The sequence below is a fragment of the Manis pentadactyla genome, chromosome 1 (genome assembly GCF_030020395.1).
Source record: "Manis pentadactyla isolate mManPen7 chromosome 1, mManPen7.hap1, whole genome shotgun sequence".
In the NCBI taxonomy this organism is placed as follows: Eukaryota; Metazoa; Chordata; class Mammalia; order Pholidota; family Manidae; genus Manis; species Manis pentadactyla.
In genome coordinates this window covers 204,611,307-204,637,854 of record NC_080019.1, presented here as the reverse complement: position 1 = coordinate 204,637,854, position 26,548 = coordinate 204,611,307, and the positions used below count along the sequence as shown (strand labels likewise).

The following is a 26,548-nucleotide window of genomic DNA, read 5'->3' as shown; positions in this document are numbered from 1 at the left end:
TTCCTCCCAAATGAGGGAAGCTAGAAGGCTCCTCTCGTGGATATCAGAGACTACACAAAAACAAATCAACCTAGACAAGCTTTCCATAAGCTTTTCTTCACGACCACCAACTGGAGACAAAAAGTTAATGTGGTATCAATTTCCTAGCAATCCCTATTATTCCTCTCTAAGGCTGATCACTGTTTTGTGGTTTGAAAATACATTACTCAAGGACAAAAACAGGGCAATACAAATATCTTAAAAGTCTTAAATTTCTTGTACCCTGGGGAGAAAAAGTTTTAAAAACAAAGGGCAACGTTAATTTCACAGGAAACAAGACCAATCACCTGCTGCTTAGACCATTCGGAAGAAGTCTGCCTTTTCAATGAGCTTCATCAAAAGCAAGATAACTTAAAGCAGCAGATTCAAAAAAAAAGCAATTCACCAAAATTCTCATGAGTAGGACAAGTAGTAGTAAAAAAACAAAAACAAAAACCCACCTTTTTAAACCGTAAGTGAGAGATCCTTATCCATAGAGATAAATAAAAAAGCAACATGAATGAGATTTTTTTTTCCTTGAAGGGGAAAGGGTAAGTTTTCAACTGATTAGGCAACAGGCCTGAAATCTTTACGTGAAAAATACCAGCGGGTTGGCTCACCCTCCCAAATTTCTCCAGTGGCTTCTTTTCAAGAGAAATGTTCAGTTCACTGTAAGAGAAAACATGGAAACTGCTCCTACTGAATCAGAAAGGAGAGGTCTCCCAGATTTGTATATGGTTACAACTAAAAACAGTCCCTCTGCCAAGCTGAATTCCCCCGGAGATGCCTCTCCGGCCACTCAAACCCAGGCCATTACCACTTTTTCAAATCGCACGTAGATAATGTTCCAACAGACTAAGTGGCGTTTTCTCTTCTTACTAACAGAGACATCTTGAAATACTCCAACGCAGTGGGGAAACACCTCAGGGTTTAGTAGAAGGTAATCAACACTAAGAACGGAGCGCCCTTCCCCCGCCCCTTTTAATTTAGCTTTCTGGCTGGCATGTTGTGCAATCACTGCCACAAGGGACTGGAGTGTGGAGGGAACATCCTTCAGTGTCAGAGTGCTCTCAGAGCTGTACAGGAAATGGGGAATCAGACAAAGAGCCAGTCTGTGCTCTGCGACACGGGTGCCCTTCCAGCCCCCAAAGTGAACAGAAAAATTCTTCACTGTTTGAAACAATCACTCCCGAAAACAAAAACTCAACTGTGACTTTCTGTTCTCCTCTACACGAAAATCCAAAATGCTATTGGAATACAACAGGAATACTGTAGATGGTGAATGTTTAAAATAAGTATTCCAGGGGGGAAAAAAGCTCCACACGGTTAACTTTTACTTGGGTCCTGTAAATTCTTCCTCTAAACCGAACACCAATAGATATCAGAAAGAAACACATTTTAAAGAGTTAAAAATTGAAGAGTTAGTATGTTGCAAGCATACAGCTAACTTTTCAGTTTATATTTCCCCGCCTCCCCGCCCCCCAACCCTGAAGGCAAAGATACAAACTTTGTATTGAGAACAGTCCTGAATAACCGCTCCCCTTCCAAACCACCCTAAAATCCCAAGAAAGAGAACAAAACGCACAGAAAGCGTTCGGCGCCCTCGAGGAGGAGGGGCCTTGACAAAAGCAAGACAAGCCATTTCTAGAACGCAACCTCTACCTTCATAGCACAGAATGCCGATATTGTTGTTCATCTTGTCCAAATACTGGTAGTTCAACAGGTCCATCTTCATAAATAGCATTTATTGGGCTAGCACAGAAAACCAGCTCTTTGCTTTCGCCCAAAAACAGTACGTTTCAAAAGCAATTATTGCTGAGCAGCTCCTGGCTCTTCTCTTAAAACTTCACAAAGACAGAGGCCCGGCCTCGGAGGATCAAAACAATGTAAAAGTTAAAAAAAAAAAAAAAAAGGCGGGGGGGGATACGCATAAAAAATCAAACTGGCACAAAACCCTTCAAGGGTTTCTTTGTAGGCGGTGTACGTTTTGTATCCTCAATCGAGCATTTAAAAACCGTTTCAGAAGCCTTTACGAGCCTTCCTCGGACGCAGAGCAGAAACCCGGGCGGCACATCTCCCAGGACAAAGCCCCGCTCGCCGTGCTCACCGCCCGCTGCAAGCTGGCCGCGCTGACATGCTGGCCCCGCTCTGCGACTCGGACGGAAACGAGCTTCCTCTTCGCGGCGGGAGGAGCGCCGAGCATGCTCACTGCCTTCCTGGAGCTCTGCAAATGTCAGGGATCTTTTCTGCACAAGATCAGTCTCTGTGGAGGGGCTTGAAAGAAAAAGAGGAGGTGGAGGGTCCGGACCGAGGGGCCGTGGCAGAGCTGCTCCTGACAGGAAGCAGCCTGGCCACTGCAAAACCATAGGAGGAAAAGAGAAAAACCCAGGAAGTTTCTTTTTTCAGGAGCTGAGTAAAAAGTAAAAAAAAAATCCATCATGGAGGCAAGCTTCCATGGAGTTTAAGTTTGGAGTGTCTTCACGTTTGGGTTCCAGAAACCCAAAGTGTTTTGAGGTGGTACATGTACCACATATTTGTTTAAGGTTTCTTTTTTTTTTTTTAGTTTTATTTTAAAAATTGCTTTATATATTGTCCATTTACACTTTAATTATTTGAAAAGATGTAACTTCTTATCATCTTCATCACAATTCATGTGAACAGGGTGGAGACGGTATCATTTTTTTACAGCACAGGAAACTGAGACTCAAAAGGAATAAATGATCGGCCATGGCCCCCAAAATAGTTGGTAGATCTACTTTTACAGTAGCACTACTAACATCACAACCTTCTGAAAAGCAAGGAGGGAAAGAGAGAAACAGAAAGAAAGAGAGGTCTAAGCAAGTAAGGCTGATGCATCCAAAACCAAAGCCTACTGGAAATGATGGCAGGGGTTGTGTAAAATTATTTGAATTTTGCACATAAAAATCGTTCCATCTGTGTAGAGGCTGGTAGCATACCTCTATGTCATCCCTTAGTGGAAGGACTTGAGGGTAAAACTTTGCATCTCTAAAATCTAGCACAAGTAGGTGCCCGAAAGCTGTTCACTGACATGAGTGACACTGAATGTTAGAGCCTTTAGCACATGAAGAACACACCAGGAAAACAGGAAAAAGCAATCTTATCTTTGCAGATCGCAGCTAGCTTTTGGGACTGTAAACAGACTAAAAAGTTCACCATATGAAGCATTTCTCTACTGATAGTTTTGTATGCTGTTTGGAGACTTCGAAAATATCAAGGAGTGTGCTCTATTATAGACCAAGACCTGAGATTTTAATACTCTAATAAAGTCACATAAATAATTTCAAGACATTATGTTAAAAATTCAGCAATAGGTGCACTCAAAGTAAATAGGCAAGTTCATGTTCATGGCAGGTTATTCTAATCTAATCTTATTTGGAGATTAATGTAATACAACAGCCCTCCCTGGTGCCATCACTGCTCCAACAAGAGCAACCAGGACAGTAGCAGGTGCAACAGACAACAGAAAACTCATGATTTCACAAGCTTTAATTTACAAAGATATTTATCAACGCTAGATTACATATCCTAGATTCTAAAGAAGTCCTATTGAAAGATGTGTATACCATCAATTGTAATTAAAATAATGTTACTTGGCAGGGCAGGTCAGAAGAAAACTCAGATCATCGAGTATACACAAGATTATTGCCCTTAAAACAATAACTATCTTTCAGCATCAGATTCAAATTCAACTGACAGTTTTAGAGTTCAGTAGCTGTCCTCTGGTCTTTGACTTAAGTTCTCAATCAGAAAACATTATGAGCATAGCTCCTATGGGAGAAAGTTGGCCACACATGAGAATCAATATGAAGCTTTTAGGAATCCTCACACTGAGGTGGCATCCCGAACTAACCCGAATGGGTGGCACCCAGCATCAGCATCATTTTTCAGAGTCACAGCGTTGAGAACCCAAGGTTGAGAACCACTGCTGAAAAAATTATGCAGGCTGAGAAAATTACCCACGTTAAGATACTTCATTTTATACCCTAATTTTGAGGAGAGTTTTCTTTTAAAATATAGTGATTTAACCAGCCTCAAAAAATACAGTTGTAAAGATATGAGTACAGCATTTAGTAACTTCCCTCCAGTGATTCAGTATCACTTACAATATGGTTCTCATATTGTATCACTTACAATATGGTTCTCTGGGCGAACACAGTCCGCAGCATACCCTGACCTGTGTTTAGAATCTGTGGTATAATTCCCAGCCCCTAGACACGTCTTTCCCACTGATCTGGGATGCCAGTGTGGTCCACAGAGGGGTTCAAGACCTAGTTGTCACTATCCACAAGAGACAGACACATCAACAGAGAGTGAACATTTTAAAACCTGTATAGCAATTTGACAGTTGTTTTATGTCTCTCAAATCTTAATTTTAAAAATTAAGGGTTGTATTTTTTCATATTGCTAGTTATTGTTTTATTGAATTTTACAAAGTATCCATCTGCAACAAAGTCTGGGGGAAGAAACAAGCACATAAAAACAGCTGGTCTTCCTCCCAGATGGTCTGAGCAGCTCAGTGCTGGAGGACGGCTAGCTCCAATGCCCTCCACAGCCTGGGCCTCCCCATCCCGCTCCTCTTTCACCTTAGCTTCAAGCATGTTGGACTCCCTGCTTTAAAATCGCACTATTTCACTTCTCAGCGCACACATTTTTGGCTCATGGAAGATTCTTCCAGCCTGTCTTACCCAGCAACATCCATTTAAGACTTGGCATACACCTATCCTGCCTGCCCTTGTCCTCTTCCATCTCCTCCCCAGTTTTTATCATTTTGTGTGTTCACGCGTCCATACTGACCAAGCCTTAGAACAAGGGCCACGCCTTCTTCACGTTTTCAAGGCCAGTCCGGCATAAGCATGGCACATGGTAGACCATTGATAAATACTTGTTGAATAAAATCAGTAAGATTAAAACATCTCAAAAGTAGATCCTCCACCCTCTCCCATACGCCCCACTCCCAGCACACACTGAATCATCTAACTTGACCAGGTCTCATACTGGATTCTGTCAGCATCTTTTGGGGACAAGAAGTCCTCACATTTGAGGAACATTCTAGATTTTGACTGCACTTTAGGTCACAATCAAGTCATTCATTTAAAAAATCTCAATACTGGAAGATGTCAGTGCTTCTCGAGTTCACGCATAGGCTAATATATTCATAACTAAAGTACTAACAGGACTGTTTTTAAGGAAATTGGAAAGATGGTTCTAAATTTTACCCACAAAAAATTAGGAAGATATTTTTAGGAATGAAGTAATTTGAACTATCAGATATTTAAAACGTAAAGCAATGGGGAAGACAGTGCAGCACAGAGAAGACAAGTAGTGACTCTGTGGCATCTCACTACACTGATGGACAGTGACTGCAATGGAGTATGGGGGTGACTCAATAATATGGGTGAATGTAGTAACCACATTGTTTTTCATGTGAAACCTTCACAGAGTGTATATCAATGATACCTTAATAAAAACTAAATACATAAAGTGAAATACATTTTAGGAGGTAGAAAGTACAAAGCAGCACTAAGCAGATACTGTTGTAAAGTTTTTACTGAAAAACTTAAAACTACAAGAATATGTTCAGACTATCTAATTTGGAATACAGAAACATTTTCTAAGTCTGGAAAAAAAAGTCTTAAAGAAAGAAGTCACAGAGGAAAATATTGAAGAATTTGAGTAAACATACAAATTGTATGTTTTTGTACATCTCAAAACATCAAGCCACATCAAACCACCTAACAGAAGAATATATTTGCAACGTATTTTGGAGGATGAAGGATAACTGTTCTTGGTACATAAAGAACATTTACAAGTAGAAAGAAGAAAAGATTCTAAATATTTTTAAAATTTTTTAAAGACCATGAGAGGAACAAAGGGCCAATGCATTTTTGAAAAACCATTCAACCTCATTAATAAAGACACATTTTTTAAAAATTTGGTGATTTTTCCATCTGCCAAATTAACAGCAACAACAATAACAAAAAATAATTTTTCAATCTTATTTAATGCTGAGGCAGGATGCCATTGGAATTTGTGTCCACTGCTAGCGAAGTGTAAACAAATAATGCCTTTCCACAGTGCAATCTGGCATTCACATCAAGCCACTGTAGTGTGGAAAATGTTCATATTCTTTTCCTTGCACTGGACTCTCCTTCAAGAACTTGGTCTTAAGAAAATAATGAGATTTGGTCAAAGAGTCACTAAATCCAGCTTATCAACCTTTTATTATAATAATGAAAACTTGAAAACCAAGTCCAAAATTAAGAAACGCATTTAAAACTGTGGTGTATACAGGACTTCAGTTATAAGTGGAATCTAAAAACAAAACAAACAAACAGAAGTAGACTCAGAGACACTGAGAAGTGACTGGTGGTTACCATGGGGTGTGGTTGAGGAGTGGGGTTGGGGATAAAACAGGTGAAGGGGAGAGAGGCACAGAATCTCAATCATGACATAAATTAGCCACAAGGATGAAAACTTCAGTATGGAGATTATAATCAATTGTTCTGCAATATCTTCCTATCCTGACAGAGAGTAAGTACACTAGTTGCGGTGAGCATTTAATAATGTAGATAACAGCTGAATCACTACCTTGTATACCTGAAACCAATATAACACTGTATATAAGAAAATTTAAAAAAAAACAGTAGTATATCAATGATGGAATATTATGCAGCCATTATAATTCCTTCAAAAATATACATGAGAAAATACTATATTATATATAAAAGAAATAATACCACATGTTAATTGAAAATATATAGGATATAAAGTAATGTGTACTATATGCCAATTTTGCTTAGATATTTATAAGTGTATATACATACACAGAAAAGGAGTGTATATATATATATATATATGTATAAAAAAGGCTATAAAGAAATACCAAAATGTTATCAGTGCCTATCTTTGAGTGGTGAGTATTTTGACATTTTTCCTATATTTCTAATTTACCTACAAAGAGTGTATTTCATACATAATCCAGGGGAGGGTAAAGGAAGTTCCCTACTTAATAAAAAACAGGTACATAATGAGAAAATACACCTTGGTAAAGAATAAGCAATGGACCGTTGTATCTTATTTTTAAACACCATAATATCTCCTTTTGATTTATATTTAACAACTATAGATAATAAAATTCCAAATTCAGATTTTGTTAAAATCCAAAAATGTTTATGATATGTCTGTCCTAAAGAACAAGCCACAGGGAGAAAGAAACTCTCCATACTGTAAACTCTTAGAGCACGTAAACACATACGCATATGCTTTTTGCCTTCCATTGTTGACTCGTTTCTTCATGGATTCGTATCAGTTCCCCAGACTAGACCATAAACTTCTGGAGAGAAGGAAAAGTAAGCTACAGCTTGGTGTGAAGCTCCCACAGCAGAGTTAAGTGCTCCATGAAGGCTCACTGTGGCAGTGTCTCAGCACCTCTGTGGAATAATGACAGTAGAACAATGACAGAAGGAAGCCCAGGCTAATCACTAGGTTAAATTGTTCTATTTGCTAGAGTTGATTACCAGTTATAATAGAATTAACAAAACTGTAAGCTGCTTAATAAAAGCCAACTGATCAAAATCGCTGTCCAGACACTTTAAAAAAAATAAAATGCTTTGACTAGAGCACTTGCAGGAAAGAGGTATTTTAGAGTTAAGTTAAACAATAATCTCGTCAAAGACACTGGGAAATACAAATAACTCTGCTGGGCATTTTGCTTCCATTACTGGATTCAATTGCTCTCTCTTTCCCAGAAAGCTAGCTATTCAGCTAATGCTTTCATTCTAAAGTTTGTCGTTGTTCTTACCACACATTTTTTTTAAAACCACTTTAACCTGATATATGGATAATAATCAAAACAGACTTTACCAAAGGAAGACAGTAAGTTTGACAACACCTCGATCTAAGTATCAGTGAAACCAGGAGCTCCAGAGCCCACTGCCATTTATGGGTACATTCCTCAGTATAATATGAACAGTTGACAATAATCATAATGATGATGCTTGTAAAGTATGACTGATCAAGGCACTTTCCCTTTTTTATCTAATTGTCTTAACTAGTAAGACTAGGTTGTGAGAAGACAAAAGCACAGAAAAGGGTTTAAAAGAAAACCTAGCACTGACTGGTAAGAAAGAAGACTTAGGAAACTGAGTTAAATATTATTTGGAATCAGACTTCTGTGGCTCCTTAAAAGCCTAGCTAAAACAAACCCCACCCTCTCCAGGAACCCCATTAACTATAATTAATCTCTTTATTCCACTGTATCTGCATTTAATTCTAAAACAGGGCAAACTATGAGATAATTTATGTATCTCTCCTCTATCAGATTATAAAGACTGCTTTGCACTCAGTGGGTCTTCAACAACATAGCTGTTGAATTAAAAAAGATACCAAAACAAAACACTTTTCAAATACCTCAGGTATCAGGGATGTGAACCTGAATATCTATTGAATCTCCTATGTTACTATGTTTTCTTTCAAGGAAAGAATTCCTAAATACATCATAAAATACTGTTTATTTCTCTAAGTTGGAGCTACTTACCCTGAAGTGACAATGAAAAATACACAGTATTTTGTCAAATTTTTCATAAAAACAAGTAACATTTAAGCTATATGTTTTGACTTTTACTGTTTATAAAACAGTACTGTTTCTAACAAAATACTCTCCACTTCCATTAAGTAGTGCTACATTATTTACTGTAACATAGTGGGATTATAGCACAAATATATGTACTTTTTTTTAAAAAGTTAAAATGGTTCTTCAGATTAAAATTTTAAATTTTCAATACAACAGCGCCCTCCATGGGAGATTTTTTAATTGCAATGACAATTTTGATGAGACAGAATACATAACGTGGGCTGTTCTCACCTGATGTATATTCCATTTCAAACACCAAAAGCCCTTATGTTATTTAATTTAAAAAACCACAGCCAATATCCTTTAACAAAGAGTTACACTCTGAGTTCTGTAAAAATTAAAATACTAATAAAACCAATTGCTATCAAATGACTAAATAGGAAATATGCTTTATTGATGAAACGATAGAAATAGTACTTTAAAGTGCAGAATAGGACTGTTTTATTTATTTTTATATTTTTACTGAAGTGTAGCTGACATACAATATTACATTAGTTTTAGGTGTATCACATAGTGATTCAACATTTATATACATTATAAAGTAATCACTACTTAAATCTAGCAAATATTTTAGGACTGATGTTTTATATCTATCAGTACTGGGGAAAGGAATTTAATCAATTAGCATCCCCAAGAAAGGAGAAATCTCTTGCAAAACACTTGTTAATTTCACAACTAGTATAAGGTTGACAGGATGTTTTCTTACAAACATAAATTATTATTTTAGTAGTTTTCATTTCTAGTAACAATTTTGGTGCAGTAAATCCCAAAGAAAGCTCACGAATAAAATATAATTCTTATATTCTCATGCTCCCAAGTTATAATTATCCATACATGTATTTTTACAAGGTTGTCCAGAACTACCTTCCACAGTGAAAATATGGGGAGAAGGGAAAGTCACAAATATTTAACATCTGAAGGGCTAACATCCTTGAGAGTCACTGTGTCTGACCCAATCTGCCACCAAGAGTTCAATTTGCCTTCACAGCACTTCATTATGCAGCATCATTCCACCTTCAGAATCACCCTTTCAACCAGTCAGGATCCAGTCCAGAAAACAGGTGCCACACCAGTTACTTTCACAGAGAGAATGTTAATGCCTCCCTGCTTTGTGCCTTGTTCCAGTAACTAATCCTGGAAGGTAACTCCTAACCTTTAAGAGCATAGATTAGTTTGGCCACTTTATATAAATAGGATAATATACCATGCTTTCTTCTGTGGCTGGATTCTTTCACTCAACATTGTATTTATGAATGTTACTCTTATTTTTATGTGTAACTGAAAAATCATTCATCTACATTGCTGTATAGTATTCCATTATTCTAATACATGACATTTCACCCTACTGTTGATGGGCATTTAGGTGGCTTCTGTTTGGGGGCTATGATAAATACCACTGCTACAAATATTCTTGCACATGTCTTTGGTGAGCACAGGATGGATTTCTGTCACAGACATCCTTAGTAGGAGATACACCGGGACACAAAGTATGTATTCAGTTTAGGGAGACACTGCTAAACCATTTCCCAAAGCAGCTGGACCTAAGTGCAGTCCTGTCAGCAGTGCATGGGACTTCAGATGGCTCCCCATCCTTGCCAACATTCCTCCATCTTTTTCATTCCCACTACTCTGGTAAGTATGGGGCAGCCACACACTGTGGTTTTACTTTGCCCTTCTCTGACTGATGGTAAAACTCTTAAATGCTTAAAACAGGCAGAAGGATAAAGAGGCACCACATAGAACAGAAGGGCAAGGCTCTTGGCCAGTAGCTCTCAGCCTGGGCAATTTTGCTTCCCCCAACTTGGGGGCACTTGGCAGTGTGGGGCTGTCACAATGTGGGGATGCTTCCATCTAGTGGATGGAGGCCAGAGATGCGGCCTACCATGCTTCAGTGTCCAGCACAGACCCCACGGCAAAGAATTATCTGGACCAAAATGGCAATTATGCCACTGTTGAGAAACCCTGGTCTAAATAGGCCATTTTTAGAATTTTTCTCCTTAGCCATATAGTCAAGTGGCTGGTAGAGCTCAAGAGGTTAATTTCCTAGTGTCTCAAAAGGTCATTTTCTCCCTAAAGTGGAAGGGAGAGAAAGATAAAGGACAGTTGGTGAGTGTTGGACATGGTACATAGCCTTGTGCTAGGTTCTTTCCCATTTTTTGCTTCTTTTTAAACCCTTACAACAATGCTATCAGGTACTATCACTGTTTTAGAGATGAGAAAACAGTTGTCAGACAGGCTAAGCACTTTGTCCAAACCAAACAACAACGAGTGGTAGATCTATGATCTGATGCTGTGATTTTTCCACTATAACCAATGTCTTGCTTTTTTTTAACTTAAAATAAGAGTTTTTAAAGTCCATTAAGTTTGTTAACTTGCAAGGGGCCAGTTTCATATTAGATTTTCAAAAAGCAATGGGATAATAATTGCATATGAAAAACAGATCATTTGCAATGTTAAGATTAACATAAACCTGTAAGACCTGTACCTGAAATATTTTAAACAAATCCATCTTCCTCACCATACTGGGATCTCTTTCAAGTTACATCTGTGTCTTATTTTTCCTTGTATATGCCCCAATGCCGATAGGAGTACGTATTTAGAGTTTCCTGGATTAATTTCGGACCTGAAACCCCAATGAGGGAAGGCAGTCTTCCTAAAGCAAGCAGATGGTTCAGATTTTTTTTAACTAAGTCAACTATATTTAGTAGTATAAAATAGAATAAAATTCTATTGATGCAAATGTCTAGTTAAATGAAATAATACAATCAAATTCTTTTCACAACACACACAATTTAATTTTTCCTAGGATGGATTTGCCAACACTGCCTTGTCAGTTCCCCTTCAGATGTTTTCACTGACGCTTCTATTTGTAAGGACATTACAGTTCTAGGGCCACCAGAAATCCATCCACTCGAAGAACAGTTTTCAACCCTGTCGTGCCTTAGAATCGTGCAGAAGACACTGAAAGCCATGGATATCCAGGTCCTTATCTGAAAGTTGATTAGGTAAACCTGGGATGGGGTCCAGTGGGGTCAAGAAAGATGTATTTTGAATATATACCCAGGTAACAGCTGTACTCAAAAGTACATCGTGAAAACAGCCCCCACCCCTGCCGTCATTCTCACCCCTAGGGGTACAGGACCTCTGACTGGGGACTCTGGATTTAATTTAGCATTTTCATTGCATTTCACTTTTCATTCATTGCAGTTCAACATCCAAATGAGTTACTCCTGGGCAGGACTAGGGGGCGACATGAGCCAGTGTAAGAAGCCGGGCTGGGAACCAGATCATCTGAATGTTGGCGATTCATCTTGCTTTAAATGGGAGAACAAACCAACCCTCATCCATGGCTTCTTAAACTACTGATGCTTGGTGGCTGGAAAAGGACTAGAAATTTATAAACTTCCTGTTTATGAACACTTGACTGTTTTAAGACAAGAAAATATACAAACCAGGATTTCCAGGTTCTCCCCACGTGGGTAGGGATGTGTGGAGTGTGAGGGGCCAGAGCACTTCCTGGAGGGGCAGAGGAGGATCCCTCAGCGTGCACGCCTAGTTAAGGCTGCTGACGGCGGGATTTTAGACTCTCGGCACCAGGAACCTCTCTCCAGAGGACCTGGGTGGCTGACGCCACATTCATGGCTCCTCTGCCTAACGCCCGTCTCCCTCCCAGCCCCTCATTACCGTTTCCCAGCTCCTGACAATGCCTGGCACGTGGAAGGTGTTCAATAAAGACTTGTTGAAGACCACAGAAGGAAGAACTCTAGAATCTAAGCTGAGAGTGGGCAAAAGCCAGAAGGGTCAGATGCCCTGCCTTCTGGATCAGGTCTAGGGGAGTCAGAAGGGGGAGCCCACTAACAGCTTGGTGAGCTCTGCACCGAGGTTTCTAGCGGGGCTTGGAAGACAGTGACGGTGATGGTCCAGCCTCCCAGTTGAGTGCTGACCAGTGGCCCCAGTAACAATAAGCCATGGCCCTGGGGAGGGGAGCAGACCCTATGGAGAGAGAGCAGTGGGCCTAGGAATTAGGGACCAACCTAGGGACCAAGGGCAATAGAGGAAACGGCCATCCACAGGGGAAGCCATGGGGCAGCAAAGGAGAAAGAGCAGATCTGGGAGTTGAGCCCAACAACAGCACCCTGTGTCTCCCATCTCAGACTGGCTGGCCAGTAACAAAGAGCACTAAATACACAGACAGAAAAGTTAGGTTCTCGTCCAACTGGGAACCACACTTAGCCACGTGCTCTTGATCAAGGAATTCTACCTCTCTGAGCCTCGATTTCCTTATCAGCAAAAGGGGTATCATAAGACCTCCCTTGCCCGTCACAGAAGGTTGCCAGGGACCCAATGAGACAATGGCTATCAGAGTGGTCCACAAATGACAAAATCCATACAAATGCAGGGAATTAAATTATTACCGCTATTCTTCTTAAAAGATGATGGGGTTTCTTGGTATTCCTCAAGAATCGCAGCCTGTTCAGACAGGGAGATCACCCTGCCCACCCAGTCCTTGACTCCCAAAGAACTTCAAACAGAAACAACACCTATAAAAAAGTGGGAACAAAGGTCGTCTCTTTGCCAGTTAGCAGTTTCCTTATGCTTAATTAGACCCGTGTGGATTTCTGAAAGGAGAGTCCAGGAATTCACATTCCACATCCGTGCATCCAGAGGAGGGAAATGTAATTTAAGAAGGCTGTGTGTCTGTGAAGGAATCTACACATATCTTTTTTTCTTAACTTTAAAAGTATGATTGTAATGCACGCTCTGTTAAATTTAGCATCCTGACCCTAAAAGCTGTCAAATATTCAAAATTCACATTGACTACTTGGCCATTATTTAAATGAAACAAAAGCATATCCTGCAGACTGCATTAAAAATGGGGGATCAAATGCTACAGATCTATCTGCTGATTTCACAGTAACTGTGCCACATTTACTTACACATTTCCACAAGCCTCGTGTCTTCTCTCTAATATACCATCATACCAATTCAATAAACAACGTTCCTCTCTCTGACTTCTATGGTGTGTGAATCAGCCTGAAATCTCAGGGTTTTGGGTGCCTCTCTTCCCCACCCGACCACAGGTTGCCACTTTCATGTGCAATCTTGACAGAATTTCATATTTTGTATAATAAATTATGGTAATTATTATTTAAGAGAGGGCTGTTTCTGCTGGACTTGGTTGTTTTTCTTTGTTTTTTCTTACTGAAGGGATGTGTGTGGGGGAGAGAGAGAGAACTAAACCTCCCAGTGTAAAAAGAGTAGAGAGAGACATTTTTATCATAACAAGGGACATGAAGGATATTGTTTAGCTCATTTTCCTGATGGTTTGAATTAACAATACCAACAATAACATCCAGAGGCCTTAAAGTAACCACTGGAAGTTCTAACGCTTCTCCGGGGAAGAACAGAGAGGCAAAGCAGTACGTTACCAAGAAGGAATCTGGCTTTTCTGTTCAATAAGGATGAAAAGATCTAAAACCCTTGTCTCTAGTTAAATGAGGCCAGTTACTAGAGGGTTAAGGGGCCTAACCACTTTACCCACAAAAGTTTCAGGTATAATCCTATTACTTTCGAATGGCTATCAGTGGTCTTTGAAAGTCTGATTATCCGAGGATTACTGTAACAGGATATCTGTGCTACCAGCCCCATGGCACAGGCTGCCAAGAAGAAAATTATGATCCTTGCTGTAGCAATGCCAGTTAACACTGTGTGGAAATAAATGACTCTCCCTGCTCTCTCTTCCCCACTATTCCAGTAAAACAAGTTTTAAAGAGAGAGAAAAACATGAGAAAGTAGAGCTTTGCACCTGCACACTGAGTGGTGTTTACTCCCTGCAGAAAAAAAACCAAATGGCCGTATTTTATTTACAGACACTTTAAAGTCAACAGCTTCCACAGAGCAGATTAAAACACTTGGCGTTTGGCCTGTCACCACCATGGAAAGGTAACTAACAAATTTTCCTTTGGAAGGCTGACATGTAAAACAGAAGCCTTCTTCCTCCTATTTAGGCTACCACGGGGACCAACACCTTCCAATCATCTTCTGACACAGCACTGCAATGTGTCTGCTGTTTTAGTATCATGATTAGTTAAGGATCCAGCCGCCAATATTAATAAACTAGAAAAAAGGAATACATGAACTCTTTCTAGACCTTTCCTTTTATTCACCTGGCATGTGGCTCACTATTCTTCATGAAAGGAAGATCATACCCTCGATTCTCACTCTTAAATACACATTTAGTTAACACTGAATGAAAAGAAAGTCCAAACAGCTTGCCTAATATGCACTTAGAAAACGTTTAAATGCCTAGTATGTGCACTTGTACATGAATGTGAATGTGAAAATATTTTGCAGAGCCAAAAAGTGCTATTTGCCTATTGGCAGAAGCCACTACACAAAGACACTTGGAGTTTTCCTTATGGATGGAAAAATGTTGCTGAGCCCTAGAAACAGAGACATGTGACAACACCCTCTCACACACACCTGACACCTACTTCCAGGCCTCAGGCACAAACTGATCCTACCCAGGATCAGGACAGAGGTAAAGATCTAGACTTTACACTCAACACAGATATAATTTTCATGCCCCCAAGTACTGTTTACTTGTCTTCGGGCCCCGAGGCATATGGCAAGACATCTCCTAAATAGTATGGACAGCATGTTGTATTAATGCAGCACCACTTCACTGAGCTGGAAGAGACAGGGGCCAAAGATGAGTAAGACACAGCCCCAGTCCTTGAAGAGCTTATAATTGAGGACAGACCACAAGAACTACACACAACAGGAGGCAGAGAAGGGAGAGATCTTATGTTTTGAAGGGACTTAGGTGTAACTTTGCAAAGAAAGTGGCATTTGCCTGGGCCCTTAAAAGAACAGGATTTCAGAGCAGGGTTGAGGGACAAGGCATTCTGGAGTATTTCTTTAGACATAAAGTATAATTTTTTATATTAACTCGATTTTTTTCATAGGCATAGTAAGTGAACTTTAAGTGATGATTCGGGACAAAAGTAAAATTTAAGAATATTTAAAATGTCCAATCTTGGAGACCAGGAGTTAGTTAGAAGCAGGTTCCGATCTTGGTTCTGTCACAAACTAGCTATGGGAGTTTAAGCATATCTTTGAAAATAATGATAGCACCCTCAAAAGATTGATCACTTGCCTTGGAAGCCCTCTTTTATCAAGGCATTTAATACTGCCTCTTATAATTACACCTGGCTTGATCTCCCCTATAGACCAAGAGCTTCTTGAGAACCAAGCTCTTTGCTTATTTACCCTGAAACACTTAGCCGAGTGCTGGTACCAGCAGACACCCAATAAATGCCAAATTCTCTTCCTTTCCATTAGATTTCTATTTACTATGAAAATACTTTTCTTTGTACTATGAAGTATACTGTTTTTCAAATTGTGAACTATCCCAATTCTAAAATTTCAGTTTTATCTTGCACGTATCAGCGTTATCTATATGCCAGCAAGATTTCTGTATATTGAATGTTATAAATTTTTGGGTTTTGTGAGGTTTTCTTGTTTGTTTGTTTTTACAAAAAAATCTCTGTGGGGACTTGGGCATATGAAATGCCAATGAAAAATCATTTAAATTTGATTCTAACAATTAAGGAACTTTGGGATCCTAGGAACAGACTCTCAAGCTTTATGTTAGCCGAAGTTTCATCTCAGCTTCTCCTCCAGTGGATCAAGAACACAGAACACCAAAGAGTGACCACAGTGGTCTCCTGGGCACTTCAAATTTACCAGAGGAGCAGTTGGACCAAGCGGCGGGATTATCCTCCACGAAGTTGTCACAAAAATGAACACATATACCCTAACTGTTAATCTATTCAAACACTAGGTGGGAAAGACCTGGACATACTGGCTTCATCAACAGTCAGAATTCCTGCTCCACTGGAGAGGAGAAACATCCTTAGGACAGAGGGCTGATGAGAAAGCACTCTGAGGCAAAAGACAGAAATTCAAGCTGCCTACTGAGCCAGCACTCTGCCCGAACAAGTCCATTGCGATCACTCAGCAAATTGCTCCCCCCCCCCCCCCCCGACAAGGAACAACCCCTATTTAACACTGAGTAATGATGAGAAAGGAACCATTACCGAGTGATGCAAATAAAGTGTAAGACAAAAGGAAAGGAACATAACAAAAACAGGCAGCGTCAACAAACTGCTCCTAAAGCCCATCCTACCTCCAGACTTTTCAGCTCTGTGAATTAATAAATTCCTCTTACTTTTTAAAAATCATTTTGATTAGGTTTCCATTCCTTGCAACTGAAAGCTTCTTGATAAAAGAGATTAAAAAACAACTAAAGAGAAAAAGGAAAATGTTCATAATTTTAAAATAAAACACCAGGAAGACAAAAGAGAAACAACTGAAACATTATTCAAAACAATAGAAGAATGAAGTCAAGTGGCTTGTTACAAATCAACTTGCCAAAATGCATATGAAAATAAATAATTTTATGTGTGGTAGCCACAATCTGGGGGCTCACTGAAAATACACTCCCAACTCCCTTCTCCATCATTACATCTACTAGGGGGACTGAGGAAAAACTAAATAGTTCAGAGTTTCTTGTAGGTAATAGTAGCTAGGTAGCACAGACCTGGCCAATAAGATATAAACAGAAGTCTGCTCTGGGCTTCTAGGAAAGCTCTTGCTTTTCTTAATTAAAAGGTCAGATAAGGCTCATGACGCCCTTTTTTCTCCCTTCCCTGACTTACTGTCTTGAATGCAAATGTGATACCTGGAGATAAGGCAGCCATTTTGTGACCAAGACTTCAAAAGCATGAGAAGGCTGCAAAAGAAATGTAACCAGTGGTGACCTCAGAAAAACTAGGAACTTGAGATGGGAGGGATTTTTTCACTGACTATATTTTCCTTTTTTAAAAAAAATTTTTAACACATTTAAAAAATAAAAACTGGTAAATAAAGATAAAATTATTTTGTAATACAGAAGGAGAGATTACTAGGAGTCACTCAGAGTAGTTAGGGTTTAAGAGAAGGGACAATTAAAAGCTGGGTAAGCACAATAGCAGGGAAAAAGGTGTTCAGGTTATCAAAAAGACAGGAGCCATGAGTTTATAAAAGCAAAGGGTTCTAGTTTCAAGTCTACTGAGCTCACTGTGAGGTGCTAGGCAAGTCATCTCCTCTTTCCGAAGCTCAGCACTCACATCTATAAAATAAAGGAATTAGACCCACAGTGTGCTGTAGCTGTTCTCAATTCCAAAACTCTATGATCGGTCTAACCTTGAAGCTGACAGGAATGGCAGCCAAGAAAAGAACCTGCAGCCAGACCTGGAGACCTGGGCTTGAATAACTGACACTGTGTAGTAAGGGGTCACAAGTGACATGTGGCACACACACCACTCTGATCATGCCACTTAAAACGTCTTGAATATTTAAGAAATCCTACACTTAGGAGCCCATGCTACCCGATGTCATATTTATCTTGAAAATGGGGATCTCAATAGCTATAGTAACTATAAAATATGTGTAAGGCTGTCAAAAAAATTGTCTAAGTAGTAGCTTGATACTACTGAATAAAAATTCACCCAGAATACTATCATCTTAATGTACAAGTGGTTTTCATTTTATATACCAATTAGTTCCCTTAGGTTTCTTTACACAATAAGAAAACATGGTCTATGCATGCAATGGAGTATTATTCGGCTTTTAAGAAGGAGGAACTCCTGCCATATATGACAACACAGATGGACCTGGAGGACATTCTGCTCAGTAAAATATGCCAGACACAGAAGGTCAAATAATGCATGATTCCACTGTCATGCTCTAAAACAGGCCAACTCAGGAAACAAGAGTAGAATGGTGGGTGCAGGGGAAGGGACAAGTGAGGCGCTGCTATTCAACAGGTATAACATTTCAACTATACAAGATCAGTCAGTTCTAGAGATCTGCTGTGTAACAGAGTGCCTAGGGTTAAAAATAACCATAGTGTGCACCTAAAAATTTGTATTACACATTCACTGTTCTTACCATATAATAATACATATTGAGGAACGTCACTCACTATCACATTTTTTTGCTTTTACACACAATGCTGTGATGAATCACCTAGTAAATAATTCTTTATGCCTTCAGGTGAACAGGTCAGTTGGATACACTGCAGAAATTATATATTCAGCCTTCCAGTCAGGATTTTCTTTATATCATCAACTTAGAAATGGATTTTAAATATTTCATGGTTAATTAATGCAATGACACAATTCTTACACTTCGATATTCTCTTTTGTAAATCTACATCCTCAAGTACCTCAAGATTTTTCTGTTATTTTTAAAGAAAATTTTGGCTTGGAGAAAGACATTCATAAGCCTGGGACGAGACCCATGGCTCAAGCAGGAGGTCTGACAGCAGGATGCAGCCAGGTGGAGCTGCACAGCCAGCAGAAGTCTCAACAGAAAAGCACTTAATTTTTTTAACTAAATGGCAGACCTTCATGGCTAAGCCTTTGGTTTGAGCATTTCACTGACCAAAACTGTAACATTTTAGGTCTGGAAGGGATCTGAGGGATGTCTAAATCTCACCTCCTCAGCTGAGTCCTAAAATCAGTGTACAAAAGACCAGCGTGGGGTGGCCTCCCACAGCTCCAGCTGTCGGGGACTCGCTGTCTCACGGGGAGCCTGTTACTCCTCTGCGGGACCCTTTTAATGTTAGGTGTGTGTGGCTGCCACGGAACTGAATCAGCTCTTGTGATTTCTGCCTACAGATCCCAGTTAGGCCCACCGGAACAACAACAGGGTAAGACCGATCCTTCATTCAAAGTAAGAATGTTTGTCATTTAGAAACCAGTTCTGTCCCAACTTGAGCAATCTCTCTGCATTGACTATCCTCTCTATTCCTTCAACCATCTCCATTTTAACCCATCCTCTCGTCAACTTCCTTCCTCATGTGAATTTCGTTTGTTACTGAACTAAGTGGGACACAACTGAACAGGGTACTTCAGGAGAGAACCGGCCAACAGAACAGGTGTACTGCCTCCTATGGTCTGATACTTTACACTATTGCCTCTTTATTCTCTTCTACTGCTCCCTTTTTAGATTAAGTCCTCTTAATTCTCTCCTAGGAGCAATGGAAATGAACCAAAATAAAGCAAAAACAAAACAAACCAGAAAACCATATAGCATCAGCTTCTATTTATAAGTTTCATAATGTATTTGAGAAAAATTACAACTGGTAGGACCCATCTTAACAGAGAAATTATATGCATCAGAATCCAGAAAGTCTAGTAATTGAAATTCTATTTGCTTGTGGAATTCTGTCTGGTAAATCAATGACAGAATCATGTTTAGAAGCACACTCTTTAAAATTACTATTATCTCATCAAGATAAACATTTTAATTTTTTGTCTATTTAAATTACCTAAATCCCTAAACTCAGTGACACAAGCAAGCACAGTCTTAACTATATAGGGCAGTTTTAGTGTAAAAGGCAATTGCAGTAAACTCCTACTTATTTGAAGTTTGGAAGAAACAGAGTATTAAATAAAATGCTCTGGTTAACTGAGAGTTACTATATATAATTAATTAATTTTCAATTATTTGGAAGATGATCACAGAATACTCTAACAAACACTCAGAGCAGAGCAGCAGTACCACAACTACACAAGATATATTCAGCCTTCCTCTGACATCCTTGAATGAGTTAGGCTGGGTCATCACTAAGGAGATCAATTATCTCAGCCCAGGGCTTTGTATAGAGCAGGCAATGGACTTAAGCCAGTATGTATTAAAACAAGTAACTACCTATCCTGATTTTCTAAGACAATTCCAGCTTCATGTATTTTTTCCAATATATCCAATTTTTTAAAAATACAGCTAAATATGACTAGATCCTCTCTACCTTATAAAAAGACCCATGTAACCATCCAAAAGACAAACAAAAACAAATGTTGGTGAGGTTGTGGAGAAAGGGGAACCCTCCTACACTGCTGGTGGGAATGTAAATTAGTTCAACTACTATGGAAAGCAGTATGGAGGTTCCAAAAAGCTCAAAATAGAAATACCATTTGACCCAGGAATTCCACTCCTAGGAATTTACCCTAAGAATGCAGCAGACCAGTTTGAAAAAGACAGATGCACCCCTATGTTTATCACAGCACTGTTTACAATAGCCAAGATATGGAAGCAACCTAAGTGTCCATCAGTAGATGAATAGATAAAGAAGATGTGGTACATATACACAATGGAATATTATTCAGCGATAAGAAGAAAACAAATCCTACCATTTGCAACAACATGGATGGAGCTAGAGGGTATTATGCTCAGTGAAATAAGCCAGGCAAAGAAAGACTAATACCAAATGATTTCACTCATATGTGGAATATAAGAACAAAGAAAAAAACTGAAGGAACAAAACAGCAGCAGAATCACAGAACCCAAGAATGGACTAACAGTTACCAAAGGGAAAGGGACTGGGGAGGATGGGAGGGTAGGGAGGGATAAGGGCGGGGAAGAAGAAAGGGGGTATTATGATTAGCATGTATAATGTGGGGGGGGGGGGCATGGGGAGGGCTGTGCAACACAGAGAAGACAAGTAGTGATTCTACAACATCTTACTATGCTGATGGACAGTGACTGTAATGGGGTGGTGGGGGGACTTGGTGAAGGGGGGACCCCAGTTAACATAATGTTCTTCATGTAATTGTAGATTAATGATAAAAAAAAAAGACCCATGTAACAAATTCACAAATCAGAAAAAGAAACTGTGTGACCATATGTCTTAGTATTTTAAGAAAATTATACCTATCACATATTTAGCAAACAACCTTAAAAACTCCCTAGCACAGAAACATATATATGTATCTATGTATACAAAATATACATGACTGCACTGTTAATAGACAAAAAACTGAAAATTACCTGAACAAATGAAATAAATTGCACCTATATAATGCAGTCATTTAAAAGACGATGTATACCTGTATTTAGTGATACAGAAAAATTTTCACAATAATTCTATGTGAAAAAGGGAGGCAATATATAGGTATCTAGTATTATGTATGTCAATTCCATTTTTGTTTTATATACATATTTATAATATTGTATATAAATAGCTGACTATATACAAATATTATATAAGAATTACTCTGTTTTTGTGGTGTACTATGTATTTACATGGGAAAATGTTTGAAGCCTATACACCAAAATAGAGAGTTAATTTAGGGGCAGGAGGCAGGAATTCTGGTGAATTTGGATTGTTTTTTTAATACCTTTTAATTTTAAACGAATAAGCAATAAGCAAATGACAATAAACTAGCATCGTCTTTAAAAATCTCTCCTGCTGGCTTATTTTCTGTCATTTGTCTCACTCAGGAGTCATAGAAATGTACTGCATTAAAAATCTCTGAAGACACACACACACACACACACACAATGTACTGCATTAAAAATCTCTGGACACACACACACACACACACACACTCTCTCTCTCTCTCTCTCTGTCTCTCTCTGTCTCTCTCTGTCTCTCTCTCTCTCTCTGTTGCTTGTAAAAACTCCTCCAAGGGTATGCTTTCCACATAAAAGAGGCACTAGTTTAGACTCTGGAGATAGAGGCAGTCTTGTCGAGAGTCATTACTAGAAAGTTTTCTCAAAGAAAGCACAGTTCTGGAACTCAACATCTCACCAGAAATAAGTGTAAAAGAACAGACACTGTTTCTTGAGATTCATCCAAAATGCGCTTTTTTTCCTGTTGAAAGTCTACTGGGCCCCAAACTCTGCAACGCACAGTATTCTCTCTCTGAGAATAAAACTGACCTCAAATACAACAAAATAGTTACACTCAATTAGCCAAAATGTGTTCCCATTCTCTCCTTCCTCAAAACAGTGCAGCATCTTTGCACAAAATTTCTTTTAGGACATACATCGTGACTTTTGGAGATTTCATGGTGACTATTAGAGATTTTCTTTAATGTCTCTAGTTAAATTTATAATAAATTTGATTAATTCCAAAATAAAGTTCTAAACATTGCTTACCAAAATGAAAGAGATGTTAATGTCTTTACTTATTCTAAAAATTCTACCATATTCAAATCCCAACATGCCTTCATTCACCTATAACTTTGCCAAAGCCAATTTAAACCATGCTGCCAGCCCACAGCCTGGAGGATGAGTAACTTCTGAGTGGGCAGAGAGGGCTGGCTGAGCAGCCATCGGGAAGGAGAACTGAGGCTCCCTACCCTGCAGAGAAGCTGAGTCCTGTCCATGCATGCAGGTACCAAACGAAGTCTACACCAAATACCAGCAGTCAGGATGAGATGGCATTCCTTCATGCAGCACAAACTTGCTGACCACCTACCATGTGCTAGACACTGTTCTAGGCACTGGAGATTCTATAGTGAATAAAAAAAATAAAAACAAAAACAAAAATCCCTGCTCTTGTGGATAACACATTCTAGGGTATGTGAGAAACAAAAGAGATTAAAAATAAAGCCAAAAAGTGCAGTCAAGTCACAGATGCACGAGGCAGGGAACAAGGCAGGCTGCTCTGAGAACACATCTGAATGAAGATCTGAAGGAAGGGAGGAGCAATTCAAGGCTATCTGGAGGGGAGGACAAGCTTCCGGGAACAGTGAGAAGGCCAGTGTGCCTTAGAGGTTATATGGGAACATCAGCTCTTATCTCTTCAGGAGATGGGAAGCCACTAGACGGTTTTTGAAGAGGAGTGACATGATCTGTTTTACATGTTAAAGGAATATTCCAGGCACCAGCCTGGAGAACAGAACAGGGACAGTTGGAAGCAGGGACCGCAGCTGGGAAGCTTCTGCAATAATCCAGGCAAGAGATGAGTGTCTGCAGATTAGGGTGGTAGCAATGAGGGTGGTGAAAAGTAGTCAGATTTGGGATATCTTTGGGGGAGGGGGAGGTAGATCCAACAGAATTGCTGGTAGACAGTTTGTGAGATATGACAGAAACATAGGCAAAAAATGACTCTAAGCTTCTTGGCCTGCATAAAATATTTTCTAAATAGATATTTGAGCATAACTACTACTCATATTGAAAATGGGCTTGGAACGCAGAGCCAGACACTCTGTCAGCTATAAAAGGTCATCTGTAGGAAACTATAAATCTGTAGGCTTCTAAGGCTCCGTGGAACAGGAAACTTACAAAGAAATCCACTGTAATAGCTAGTCACTTACAAAATGCTAATGCTGCTATAGTTTCACTTATTCCCACTCTATTCTTTGTAGAGATTCTTATACATTTATGAGAAATGTATTCTCATAAATCACTAGTAACACATTCTTTGGTTCTCACTCTTCTTCTCTGCAGCATAAACTAACTCCCCCTCCCCCACCTTGATGAAATGCCTCTCATGGCCTCTGTGATGCTGCTCTGTCCCTGCCGCTTTCCTGATTCCACTTTTTCATTCAACACATCTTGATGCTGATCTTCTGCAAAGAACTATCCTCGTTTCTCTTCTCTTTGTCTCCACAGCCTTTCACCCTGCAGTTTTAATCACTTCATGCAACAATCTCTTCAAGTAAAGAGCACACATACTTACACCACTGCTAGCTTGATTCTCTTTGGACCAGTTTGCTATTTCAAATGGCATCCTTGACACTTCTACATAATATCCTTCACAGCCTCTCAAATTCACTAAGACCTAAACTGAGCTTCTAATCTTCACTTGTTCTCTGCCTACAGCCAAGGGAACATGACTTTGACTGATAGGCTACATAGCTTGGGCTTCCTCTGACAGCTAATATGCAGCAAAATAAGCCTGGTGAGTTTCCTGATCATCTTTCCTCATCTTTCCCTCTGAATTTACCTAGCATGTAATCTGTCTTGTTTTATGGTGTATGTCACTTTCTACCTGATATAAAGGTGGAAAGTGGCATACCCTATTTGTATCCATACATACTCTATACACACACAATGATAGACTATTCATATTAATCTGATTGCTTTATCTTCCCTATTAGACTATATAATCATTTAGAAACTAGTTGATTCACTTTATGTAACTTCTGTATAGTACCAGTGTACAGACTTTGCATGTAGAACGGCCACAATGTTTGCTATATCAAGCACAAATGTAAAAGACTATGGAAAGTGACCAAAAATCAGAACCAGCTCATTAAAAATTCCTTCAAAAGGCATTTCATTCTAAGTTCTCTAAACATCAAGACCATTTAGGTTACATTTTTATTCCAATTTTTTTAAATTCCTTACAAATAGAGAACCTTTCTGACACATTTCCACGAGGGTCTCAAATTCCTATCTTTGAGCCACAAGAAACAACTCATTTTTCAAGACATAAAACAAAAAAACAAAAACAGAAAAGTGAGCAACCTGACCAACCTTAAGAATAGTATTTTGAAGGCAGGCAGAATACTAAACATCAAAACAGCTTTATTCTCATCTTCTAAATCCCAAATACAGCCTTTCAGAGTAATTGCTATTTTTAAATGCACCATGCTTACTCCTGTTCCTGGAAACTTCCTTATCAAAGTGATCCAATCCATTCTCCCCCTGCTACTAAATGTGAGGCTGCCCACTGTATCGGCAGAACCTGGGAGTGAGTCAAAACAACAAACTGGCGGGCTCTCCCCAACCTACTGAAGCAGACAAGCTCTCTCGGTAAATGCTGGAGAAGACCAGCTCTCCCACTGCTAGAGTTACATTTTGAAAATACACCTCAAGGTGTCATATATCTCACCAAAAACCTTCATTGGCATAAAGTCCAAACACCTTGGCAAAAAGTGAAGGATCTTTGTAATTTAAATGCAACATCTTCCCATAAAATCCAAAAACATGCTAACCACTGGCTATATGCCAGGCACCTCTGCAGGAAGGGAGGACGGAGCTTACATCCTGCTCTCACAGGGCTCACCTTCCAGTCGGGTAAACTGCCCTCAGAACTCATCCCCCAGCAACTACCCCACAAACCTGCGTTCTAGTCACACCACCTCCCTCGCCCTTCCCCAAATACACTCATGCATTTTACTGGCTGCATGCCAGGGTTCACGCTGTTTCCTTTACCCGGGATTTCTTCCTGTAAAAACTCCTTTCAACTCTAACAGCATCAAGAAAGCCACCTCCACCCATCCCATGCCCTGTGCCTGACTCAATACTGAAATGACCTCCTTCCTGGGCTTCCACCTGTCCTCTGCATGGCCAGAGTCGAGTGCCTAAATCGTGATCCCTACACAGTGATGCGTATTCAAATGTCTCTGTCTCTTTCACAGGGCAGTGTGCACCTCAAGGGAAGGACCATACAGTCTTCATTTTTGTAGCCTTGGCACCTTGCACATGGCTTGGAATAAGTACACATTTAATTATATGTTTTCCAAAATCAGCTCAGAAACAGAATATTGTCTTTGTTCAAAACTTGTTTGGAAATCTCTACATTTTCCTCTAGTCTATGATATTTTTTAATGACTCTTTTTAAATGATAGGAAATACACTTTGAAGGTAATTAGAATTTTAGGAAACATCTATTCATCTAAATCTAAGTGGTGTGAATGAAAGGGGTGATTAAGGTGTGTAATACACATACTATTCCAAAACAAAGCTTAAATATTAACAAAACTGATGATTTGGTGCATAGTACAAACTCCTCCCTAAGACAACTTTAAAAAAATGTCTTGAACAATGACAGCATTACTGTAATAGTCCTGAATTCAAGTAATGGTTAGAACAAGATTCTTCTGAATGTATCAATTCTGGATGCTTCTTTAAAACTAAATAGAAGCCCCTTCGAGCAGATAAGTCTTCTCTTAGGAGGAATGCATTAACATATGCAAGCAGCAGTCTGTTTCTAAAACAGATAAATGCAAAAATCTTCAGATTGGAGACAGACTACCAGAGCCCCTTCCTCTCATCCTTCCTCCCTCCACCCACACTCCGGCATCTGAG

The 26,548-nt window shown here is 39.4% G+C and overlaps 1 protein-coding gene across 4 annotated transcripts in view; it reads right to left on the bottom strand.

Annotated features, from left to right (window-relative positions):
• Nucleotides 1-26,548, bottom strand: part of VGLL4 (vestigial like family member 4) — a 174,205-nt gene that overhangs the window by 74,297 nt on the left and 73,360 nt on the right. The window contains exon 1 of one of the 4 annotated variants that reach the window (XM_057506600.1): nt 7,295-7,331. The exons of 2 other annotated variants lie outside the window; for them this stretch is intronic. In XM_057506600.1, the coding sequence (XP_057362583.1) occupies nt 7,295-7,316 (22 nt within the window). In that variant the 5' untranslated portion in view covers nt 7,317-7,331. Of the gene's footprint in view, nt 1-1,680; nt 2,222-7,294; nt 7,332-26,548 lie in introns of those variants that run through there. One more of the 4 variants, XM_036911374.2, reaches the window with a different exon arrangement.